The following is a 12,628-nucleotide window of genomic DNA, read 5'->3' on the forward strand; positions in this document are numbered from 1 at the left end:
TGGAAAAATAAATTTTAATTTATGATATATTAATTTTGAAAGTTTTATATTGCGATTTTACACGCCAATTAATACACGTTAAAACTAATGTACTAAACGAACTACAAGAAATACATATTGAACATAAAAATAATTACATTTTAGTATAAGTTGTAGAAAATTTCTTATTTTGCTTACTAATCAGAAAAATATCTTTGTAAAATAAGAAAAGAGCAAAATATTAATATGTATCCATATCTAATGTATTTTTAAATAAATCTCAAAAAGAGAATTCATTATTGCATTTTTATGTGTCAATATGATAATCAAAAAAAATGAATTAGGCTTTCTTAAAACATATATAAAAGTGGGTACTAATCCTCAAACTAATTTAAAACGTAAACTTTTAATACTTTATAAATATTTGTATTTATTGATGCAATAGCTCAAAATTTGGAAGATTTTCATTATATACATTATTCCCAAGTTGTGTTATGATTTCAGTAAAAATCATTATATTTGCGTTGTCAGGCAAGAGTAAAATTGCGTGTATAGAAGTTTAGATTTGAAGTCGAATTTAAACGAAGAAAGAAACATCGAATAAAATAAACTTTTAGGAAAATAAATATAACATTTTTATTTTCTCGTTAAAATGGAAATTGCTCTAGTTTATAGAGTCACGCATTGTACGCATAAGTTGAGATTAAAGATTAAGTTGGAAAACGGCTACAGAAATAATACATTATATATTACTTAAAAACACGGGCTATCTACAGATAAATACGCCTTTTTGCTAAAATAATGTGTAGATATAAAATCAGGTACTTCTAAGCAAAGTACATTAATACTAGGTTAAAAACAATTAAGCTTTAAATCGATCAATTTTCTTGATGATTATTCATTGCATTGGATTTTTGAACAAAATTAAGTGATAATACAAATGCTTTATAGTTCTTTCTTCCTATGGAGTTTACTAGTATTTTTTGCTTTCCTTTTTTTTCTTCTAATTAGTAAGAAATATTTAATCAAATGTCTAAAAAAAGACATGACAAATATCGCATATTTTATTGATTTAGTTTCTTGGAATAATGATTTTCTGGACTTATAATGCATAGTATATCATATTTTTTTCTCCTTGCGTTAACGTAATGAACAATACACAAATTATATTTTAAATGTCAAAGATACGTTCTAATTTAATATCTTAATATAAACTCTTGTAACGGAAGATTTTATACATAAACAAGAAGGATACTAAAATATGTTACACCGATATAAAAACTTTAAATTTAATATGTCAATACTTTATAAAATCTTTGTAAATAATTTAAAAAATATATGAAAGTAAAGAAGAGATAAAATTAAAATATTTATTTACAACATTATAAAATAAGATAATTATAAGCGAAGTACTTTCAGACAAGGTCAAAAATAATTAAGAAACAAATTGATCGATTTCAGTATCTGCGTCAGATTCATTTCTTTTTTATTCACTATTTTAAACAAAGGAACGCGATAGTTGCATTCTAGCTGTTATTTGCTTCTTAAAATTTATTATTATTTTCTGCATTTATTTATTCTTCTAATTACTGAATGTCCAATTTAAAAATAAGATCAAGTATAAATAAAAATAAAGAAAAATTAGTAAAAATACAAATAGAATTCCTTTTGCATTTTAATTTTTTGGGATCAATTTCTGGTCTTTTTAATATTTAAATAAAAATTCATTTATAAGAAATGAAGTTTTATAATTTTTATAATATAAACATAATATTAGAACATTATTAGTTAAAGAGTTGTTTACGTTTATATGCTTTATTGTTAAAAATGTAGTTATATTCGATGGTACGTAAGCAAAAAGAACCAAAACGTTATCAAAAATTTCAAGAATGTCATATCCCCTAAGTGAGCGGTATTCTACTAAATGAAAGATAAATATGAAAATAAGTGAATTTAAATGAAAAGTATAGAGTTTAAAGAATTGAAATTATTTGACCGACGAGGATAAGTTATTAAAATTTATATATAATCAATATTTTGTATATATTTTATATATATTTTGTTTTAAATTAAATTTTTAAGAAGGCATGCTTCAGAATTAGCCCAAACATATTTACATACGAAGAGCAAAAAACTTTTAATTCAATGTTTATTATTTTTAATTCATAGCAATAATACTATAAAAAATCGTAAAAGTGTTAAAGGGGAATACTCAGAAATTGGTTTTCAGAGAAAATATTAACATTTCTTAGAAATTGTAAATACCCAATTGAGAAATATTAATTATTTGGAATTAACTAAAATGAAGCTTTAAACTTATAATTATCAATAAAAAAAGTTATGAAAGTATTATTTTATATTTTTTATCTGTGCTTATCTACAATGAATTTGTTGATAGTTATCAAAATTTGCTTTTTTTTTATTATAGGTAATTTGATTTCACCCTGATTTATTTAAGTAAAGAAGTATGCTAAAACTAAAGGAGATAAACTTTAATGTTTTGTTGACTTAAAAGAATTTACAGATGTGAAAAAAAATTAAATTAGGGAAAAAATATTCTGTTTTTTTCTTAATTAAAAAAAAATACATAAAACACCATAGTCTTTATATATTTTTATTTATGCATATAATATAAATGCAACATTATTAATCGATATATTTTAAACGTAAGCAAAACTAATGTACTTTTTTAGATTTAATAATTTTTTTTTTCAAAGTCAGTCATTGTTTAATGCAAATATGTTTTAAATATTAATGATTCTTCATTTCTTTTATAATGATTAAGTTAACTCCCCAACATGTTTATCTGTATTGATTTGACTTAATAAAAGCAGAAAGTCATTTTACTGTTCTTTGTATTGAAGATAATTAGATGATTTTTTTAAAACGAAATTTCACTTGCTTCAAAAATATATCGATGAGCTCAGTATAAACATATACATTCTTAACACGGAAACAAAAAGAGTAATTTAATCGAATGACAGAAAGAAAATTAAATTTGCTTCGAGAAGCATTGGGGAGATAAACGGCAAAGTAATTTAAATCATGAGATTTTACCTCGTCTGTAATAAAAAAAAGTATTTTTGTCATACGGAGACCCTTATTTTGATGGTTAAGTAACATAAAACTAGAAAATATTTATTTAACATGGAATTACTGAAAAAAAGAAATAAATTTAATGGCGATATTTGAATTTTAACTTACGTAATGTTACATGATGCGTTTATGAGATAAAGTGTGCAAGAGTTTTTATCTGTTAAAAAAAAGAATAAATAAAATTAGAAAAATGCTGCTTTGCTCCAATTTAATGGAAGTGCAAACTTTGAATTCCTTATTAGAATGGAAGAATAATGGATTTTTGTAAGATAATTCTTTCTATGTATTTCAATATTGGATTTGCAAGAAAAACGAATTATAGCAATAACAAAAAAAAAATAATTTCGGAAAATTCATATTTTTTTTATATATTAAGGAACGAATATACAAATGAACATATAATCTGTAATTATTTATTGAAATAAAAAATCACTTGTCATAAAAAAAACATAAAATTTAACATAAATCATATTTTTTTACTAATTTAACAGACAAAGAATAAAAGTAAATGTATACAATAGTTATTTTTTGAAATTAAATGAAATTTATGAGACAGAGTGCGTTAAAGGTTTTATTTGTTGAAAATAAGTAAATAAATAAAAAATAAATAAGCTGCTCTATTGCAATAAAATTTAAGTGAAAACCTTGCATTTTCCCTTCGAACGGCAGAATAATGGATATTTGCAAGATAATTCTTTCCAAGAATTTCTATATTCGATTTGCAAGAAAAACGAATAGTAACAATAAAAATAAGAATAATTTTGGAAAATTCATATTTTCATTAATTTATTAAAGAACGAACGCATTGAAAGTTCACAGGAACGATATTTATTTATTAAAATCGAAAATCACTGGCTATAAAAGTTGAAAAAAATGGCATAAAATTTGACAAAAATATTATTTTTTAATATCTTATCAGCCAAAGAATAAAAGTAATGGAAAAAATAACTATTTTTTTAAATTAAATAATTTTTCCATTTAACTAGTTTTTTGATTATTTGTGAGGAAAATTTCAAGTACTCAAATCTGTCGTCACATACTTTGAACTAAACTGAAAGTGGATTAAATTCTATCTATCACAGTAAAAAAAAAAAAAAGAAGTAATAAAAATTAACAACAAAAGTTATAAAAATTTCAATTTAGTTTAACTAACACGTGAATTCATTAATAGTTCTCAAGCAACTTTTCTTTATCAAAAATTAGAAAAGAAGAATTAGTCAATTTCAAACTTGCCATTCACTAATTTAGTTTTACTATTTTACTCTCTACGCGTGTTTAAAATCAATACATCTGCTACTAGCAATGCTTTGAAACATTGGCTTGAACTTTGCTTGAATTAAATTTCCCAACTTCAGATTTTCTGCATTCGAGGGTAAAATCAATTGCAATTTTACATTCACTATCTCCTGGAGCATGCGCACAAACAAGATATAGTATAGTTTTACACGTGACTAAAGTATACATGAAAACAAATATTTGACTACGGGACAACAGTCTCAATGAGATTCAAATTATTATCAAACGTATATAAAACAAGATAAGCAACATCATCGATTTCAAAACTAATAATTAGAAAAAAATTCTTTAATTTCAATATCCATCATATAATAGCTTCTTAAAACCTTAGTCTGAAATTAAAACAAAAAACACAAACAAGAATAACAAAACTACAATGATAAACATGTAGAAACTATGAATAATTATTCAAATTAAATAATTTCATTTCATTAATGAATATTAGTTCATTTCATTAATGAATATTAGTTCATTTCATTAATGAATAATGAATTAACATTTAATAAATGCAGATTTCATATAAATTTAAAAATATATCAAAATCTATTTATGCATTATTTAATGAAATTAAGTAAAAAAATGTAATAAACAATAGTTTAATTAGTTTCTAATATTAAAAGCAAAAAATCTTTTCAATAACTTAAAATATTTATTTAAAATCGCTGAAAACAAAGTGCAAAAAAGTGTGATCAATAAATGAAATATTTTATTTATTTACATTTTAATTTTAAGAGTTTAATATTGAAACTATAATTATAATATGATCAATAACATTCAAGTAAAAAAAAATTAAGAATCATCTTAAATTTACTATTAATATAGCAGTGACTAATATTCCGTACAAACTTTCAGAATATTTTCGGACATAAACAGCTGAAAAATTTTTTTAATTATTAATTGGAATAATTTATGATGGTTTTAAAATTGATAAACGCAAAAATATTAGCCATCAATATATATAAATTGTCTGAGGACAAAATATTAGAGGTTTTTACTAATTATTCGATAGCTATTTTACGGTTTTAATCATATGTTTATTCACATTCAATACATTCACGAACTTTTACTTAGGGAATATTCTAAACTATTAAAATAAACTATTCTAAGCTATTATTTACTCATGCATTTTAAATTGCTTCAATTTACGGAAGATGGTTCGAACAAACATTAAGCACATAAAAAGCAGTTTTTATTTAACATGTTTTAAATATTTTAAGTACTTTAGAAAAGATCAAAATAAAAAAAAAATGCGAAGATTAAGATCTCAAAAAACAGATAGGTTTGAATCACTCTTCTAAAACAATAGAAACCACAACAAAATATTATCAAATGTCCACAGAAAAAAACAATGAATTCACAATATTCGGTTTTTAAAAGTAATTTCTATATGGCTTTTCAATCAAAATCATTATAAATGACAAGCCAAAATAATTATATAAATAAAGGATTTTTTTAAAAAAATAAAACAATATTCTCCAAACTATCAATTATTATTTTTTTTCTGGCCATTAACGCACTTACCTGAAGATGCTGAAATATAATATAGAATGGTATTTGAGATTTTTCACTAAGCAGAACAAACTGAAAATACATGAAAATAAGAAATGATTCCTCTTCCTAATGTTTATTTATTTTTTCCCTACCTAATATACTCAAAAACATGCGCAGATATATAGTAAAATAATTCGACAACATTTTAATATAAATACAGTTCATTTCTAGCTTGGTTCTTTAGTGCATATAAAGTTTCTTTTTTCAATACATTTTCACAAACTTAAACATGATGTCTTTCAATTTCCATTTAAAATCCAAAATAATGTTCGAAAAATATTTCTTTTACAAAATTATAAAATCAGAAGAAAGTTGCAATGAAGTTTAATGCATAAAGAATATTTGGGATAGAATTTTAACTCAAAAAAATACCCTCTTTGGTTTATACCCTCTATAATTTGGATGTTGAGGCTATTTCTAAATGCTAGGTCAATAAACTATAAGAAAAAATGAAATACAATAACTTTTACATAGTACTTCGTTTTGACTTTATTCCTTTCAGTTTAGTAGAAAATAAAAATGAGTTTTAGGCGTTTGACATTTTTTCCTTCATTTTAAATCTTTCAAACTTTAACTGTCAAGAGAATGACATTCGCAAAGTATTCAATTTTAAGTTGCATTTTTTATATCAGTCGTCGTTCTGAAACGACATACAATTTAATATAAAAGTGTACTGAACGTCAAAAGTTTGCGAACTCAAAGTTAGTTTAGTTTTATAGACTTAATAAATGTTCTTAAAATATAATAATTTATATCAAAGAATTTAAAATTTTTGAAAAAAACATTCTTTTTAATCAAATCTAAAAACTGTTTAAAATACATGTTGCGTGTTAAAAATATATATATCTCACATTTTGTAATTGTTTCTCTTTTGTTTTTGCTATTATTATTAAAAAAACGTAAAGCTAAATAGTTTCTCACCAAAAAATTGAATACTTTACAGAAGATTCTAAGTATGTAAAAATACTTTTATAATTTATAATATTATGATATTTTATTACGAAACTGAATTTTGCCCTCTTTGTTCTTTTTTATAAATCATAAAGAAAATAAGATCACAAAACTGCATGTTAGATAACATTCGAAAAAACGTGGACATCTTACATAGATAAATAAGATTACTAATTCAAAGTTATATTCTGTGATACTTTTAATAAAATATATTAATAAAATACAATTTGTGCCTTAACCTACAGTTCAAAGTGTTCCATAATAACAAAAAATATAATTTTCTTCCTTAAGATCCTGAACGTTTTTTCAAGATGAAGTTTTTTTCATAATTTGTTTCAAAGAAATATTTTAGTTTTATATTTTGTGTTTAACTTTCTACCTTCGTTAAAAATCTTTCAAATGGAAAATTATAATTTTGAAAAAAATTTTTGAAATTGTTTAAATATTTTTTTACAAAGGAAACTAAAATATCAATATAATTTCCTTATGCTTTAGAAAAATTTTAATCAAATAAAATTATAGTGTGAATAAAATTTGTAGAATTTTTTATATTAATAAAATAAGAGTAATGTGCATTTGGATTGTTTATCGTAAAGCTGATGAAAAAAAAAGTTTTACGTTACTACAATTTTATGTTCAAAAAATTCTAGGTGTCGCTGTGTGTTACGAGTAAGTGAAGCGCGAAATATTTAACTCCATAATGCTCATTTCTTCACCGTTAACACTTTTAATAAAAAAAACACTATTTAATTAAGAAAAAAAAATATTCCAAAAATAATTTGCCCTTTACGGAAAAATAACAATAATTGAAATATTTCTAAGAAAATTTTATCGGCAGTTAATTTACTCTGTCTAATTCTAACAATTGCGAAGGTAAATTAAGATTCAACATTCGCAATCATTGAAATAAATACTATACTACTTAATTATTTCACATTTTCATTCAAAATACCTTTAAATAGCATAGTAAAATTTTGAAATGTTCTTAAAATGTAAGTAAAAAATAAATGCTAATATATATTAACAAATAATTTTTATGGTTAATAAATAAAAAATAATAAATTAAATAATATAGTGATCAATTTCTCATGAAGAAATAAATGTTACATATCGTTTTTTTTAAATTTAATAATGTATAAAAAGAACGAAAAAATAATTTTAATCATCTTAATTAGTTTTTAATTTTAGTATCTAAATAGCTCAAATTATGTATGATTATTTAAATTATTTTAATCAATGTAATTATTATTTCGTTCTACTAGGCGTAATAAATACCTAGCATGCCATTCACTTTTTTTTTTTGGAATTCCAAAACCAAGTTTCATTATTTATCAATATGATTTATATTTCACGTAATTAAGTTTTAACTTTTATTTCGAAGAAAAATAAAAAAAATTCTTTCATGTTATTTTAATTATAATGCTGAACTTATCAATTATTTTGTCATTTTTATACATACATGAATAAATAATTATTCTCATGAAATGTAAAAAACATATCAACATATCGTGAAATGTAATATACATATAAACAAACATTACTTCAACATTTATACAAAATAAGCAAAACGTTTACACTTACCATTTTTAGAGAATACGAAGAATATAACACACCAAATCAAAATCATCATTGGTGTAAAATGTGCAAACAGTAAATTCGTATGATGTTAGTAAAAAAGCGAAATATAAAATTACTTAAAGTTTATTTTCAAAAATTGGAAATTATTGAAGAACTAGATTCAAATTATATACAGTACTTATATTCCATCTTTTTCAACGCTCTATTTCTTTAGTGAAAAATCTATTATAACGTGAGTTTTAATACTAAAAAATTCCAAAATTGTGCGTTTTACACCTAATTGATTAACGCTCAAAGTGCTTTACGTTTAAGTGTTTTTCACATGTAATAAAAGTGATTCAACAATAAAAGTAAATTACAATTATTCGAAGATTAAAAGTAGTCTCTCTCAAACGTTGTACAATTTTGTCTTATAGTCTCGTTTGTTTTTTTTTGTTTTGTGGTAGACAAATTTAGTTACAAGTAATCGGCACAATTATGTAGTTTTCCTTATTCAAAACTGGAATATAAAACTCGATGTATAGACACTATTCCAACACTAACGATTAAGAAACCTTAATATGAATTACTTAAGAAGTATCATAAGTTAAAATCACGCCTAAAGTTTCGAAACTCTCAGTACAATAAATGCGTCCGGCCACGATGAAGTGAGTTGCCTGACTGCCGGATAGTAGGAAGTAAAGCACGTGAGAGAAAGTGCGCTAGTGTAGTTGGAAAGGTGAATGAGATGATATTTCTACTCTAGGAAACCAGCGTGTGGGTGTTTGCGTAGGCGTCATTGAGAGTAAAGGGTGAAAAATCGAAACTTCGAATACTGTGATATACTTCGAGCGCGTCTGATACTTTGCTGAGTCTGATACCGAGGTTTAGGAAAAACATATCCTGTTATTGAAACCTCACTTATTAAAATTTGCAATTTTTCAAAAATAAGCTATTTATGGATTTCTACTAGTTGATGATTTAAATGACAGTTATTATAATAAAGTAAATATTATGTTCTAAAAGATTATATAAATAAATTTTCAAATTAAAATACGTAAAAATTTTGTTTTGCAGTACCTTAGATATAGATGGTTGAACTAAAACAAATTTTTATTTTCACTAAGTCCTAAATGTACATTTAACTAAAGATAATCTTCCACAAATGAATCATTCATAATATATATATTTATATATATATATATATATATATATATATATATATATATATATATATATATATATATATATATATATATATATATATATATATATATATATATATATATATATATATATATATACATATATATATATATATATACATATATATATATATATATATATATATATATATATATATATATATATATATATAAATATATATATATATATATATATATATATATACATATATATATACATATACATATATATATATATATACATATATACATATATATACATATACATATATATATACATATATATATATATATATATATATATATATATATATATATATATATATATATATATATATATATATATATATATATATATATATATATATATATATATATATATATATATATATATTTCAAATTATTTCACTAAATAGTGGTTAATTAAATAGTTTAAATTTGCTTAAAAAATAGTTTTTATTTCTGGTATAAAGTATTAAAAGAAAAGGCTTATAATTATTTGTAATTCAATGATAATTTCGGTTTCCTTAGATTCCCCATTTTTGTCATTATTGTCTTTCCTATGTGATATAAACTCTTTCTCCTTTTCTCTAACACTGCGTGTCTGTTTATAGTTAGTATCGTTTTAAATGTTTCAAAAGTTAGAATATTCAAATTTAAAAAAAAGTTCAAGTTATATTCTTTCAAAACGTTTTGAATATTTTCTTTCATACTCTGTAAAAGTAAGCACTGTAAAAATAGACGCTTTTTTCCGTGATTTTTCTAATGTAAAGAATTTGACTTTAAATTAATTATCTAAGGATTTCTATATTAAAGAAAAACTATCTCAAATACATTTCTTTCTAATATACGAATAATGATTATAAAGTAATATTTTGGATATTTTTTAAAATGAAACAGCTCTTAAAATTGAACCATTTTTGGGTAAAAAACTGAAATCAAATAGCTGTAAAGAAGCGAAAATCTCCAAATATAAAGTTGTTGGAATTACTTTTCTATTTCTGAGCGTGTTTTGAGTTTTTCTAAAAAATAACGGCAATAACAGCGCAGTAGTAAAAAGACATAGACAAATTCGAAATCAATTTCAGTTATCGATAGCATAAGTATTTATATTCCTTATTATAAAATTTTTGAGCAAGAAAATTATATGCACATTAAAATTAATCTTTTCGTGGATTTTGATCAGAAGTTTCGAAATTTTTGATCCGAAAAAAAAGCTGATAAGTGCCGATTCGCATCGCGTAGACTAGTAGGAAATTTTTCTTGAAAGTAAGCGCAAGCGTGGATAGCTTAGTTTGCAGATTAAGTTTAAAAACAATCTTACATAATTTTTTCTCTGAAAAATTTTGTGTAAAATGCTTTTGAAAAATGTGAGAGAACATGAATTAGTGATTCATGAATTGTGTTTGCATTTTTTTATGTCATATACTATTAAAAAATTTTGTTCGATAGACTTCTGTTTTTATAAAAAGTTTCTTTAAATTATGCGCATGCGCAAATAACGAATTCGCACGCTACGTTTGCTCTAGTAAAAATACCGTGAATAACTTTACATTTAATAGTTTTCTTTCGGCATAAAATGATTTTTATAGAATATTTTATAGATTTTTTATAGAATTTGCAATCGAACATAACTATTTCAAAAGATTTACTTTGTTTTTGTCAAAAAAAATATTTTTTAACAGAAACAAAGTAAATATTTTGAAATAGCGGTTCGATGCCAAATAACAAATGATATGTAAAATATTTCTAAAACATGTAACATGTACAAAAATTAAATAGCTAACACATAATCGTAAAGCGCTTTTTCGAAAGTAAATTTGTTTTGTTCCATATCAAAACTCTAAAAATGAATTCATGAGTTCGCACGAGGTATATTTTCCGTGGGCAAAATTTTTGAAAATTGTGCTCAATCATCAATAGCTTATTTAAAACTTAAATTGGTTTTGTTTTACTAAGAATTACTAAAACCGAAATTGTTCAGACATATTTCCTTTATTCAGAAAATATCCTTTATTCAGAAAATATCCTTTATTCTGAAAATATCCTTTATTCTGAAAAATCTTTCATATGTGAATATTTCAGTTGATTAGTTTGGTTAACTTTGTCGCTTGGTTACATTGTCGTTTGGTTTACATTGTTGATTGTTGGTTTACATTTACATTACGCTAACGAAATATGGACGACATAAATGAAGTTTTCTAAATACGTAACAAATAGAGAAGCGTAAAAAGTTTTTTAGTTCATCGACTTTTTTTGATAAGATATCGTATCAAAATTTATTCAATTTTTTTTTAAATAAAAGGTTATTTAATTATATAAATTAGCCTTGACAAAGATGTGGAATTTTGCTAGTCAAAGGTTAATCTGTAAATTGAACAACCAAGAAAAGGATAAAGCAAGATTGAAAATTATGTTTGCTTTAAAATTATATGAGGCCATTTTGTAGTAGAAAATATAATAATAAATTTTTTCTCAAATAATTAAAGATATAAGTAAGCAAATAATTATTCTCTATTCAAATTTTTATAAGCCATTTATTATTCATAACTTAAATAAAATTACTAATTGGTTAACTTATACAAAAAGTATTCGGCTTAAACGAAAAAGAGACAACTATGACAAATCTTTAGAAATACCAATCGTAAATGTGACACAGGCAATTAGATCCGACAAAACATAGATAATTATGACAAAATTTGAATATTTCACAATGATATTATTTATTAAATTTCCACAATGTAAAGCCGTTACTTCATTTCACAACGTGAAGATATTGTGGCACAGGGGATAGAACTCTCGCCTCTGAAAGTGGTAACCCACGCTCGAATCCCTGCGATGGGTGGTCAGTTTGAAATATGCTATAGGCTCTCACCGACCTCAGAGACCAAAAATATCCTCAGTGGAAGACGAACCATGGGTAAGAATCCCCTTACAGTCGGGCTACTAGTGGGAGGTTTTTTAGTTTCATCGAATGAAAATAGATTCCATTA

General features: G+C 23.3%; 1 protein-coding gene across 1 annotated transcript in view; it reads right to left on the reverse strand.

Moving 5' to 3' along the window:
- Positions 1-9,160, reverse strand: part of LOC107443826 (cell adhesion molecule Dscam1) — a 77,577-nt gene extending 68,417 nt beyond the window's left edge. The window contains exon 1 of the mRNA XM_016057829.4: positions 8,455-9,160. Coding sequence (XP_015913315.3) covers positions 8,455-8,503 — 49 coding nt within the window. The 5' untranslated portion in view covers positions 8,504-9,160. The remainder of the gene's footprint in view (positions 1-8,454) is intronic.
- Between the last annotated feature and the right edge of the window lie 3,468 nt (positions 9,161-12,628).

The sequence above is a fragment of the Parasteatoda tepidariorum genome, chromosome 3 (genome assembly GCF_982258835.1).
Source record: "Parasteatoda tepidariorum strain Cologne lab strain chromosome 3, Ptep-v5.0, whole genome shotgun sequence".
NCBI lineage: Eukaryota > Metazoa > Arthropoda > Arachnida > Araneae > Theridiidae > Parasteatoda > Parasteatoda tepidariorum.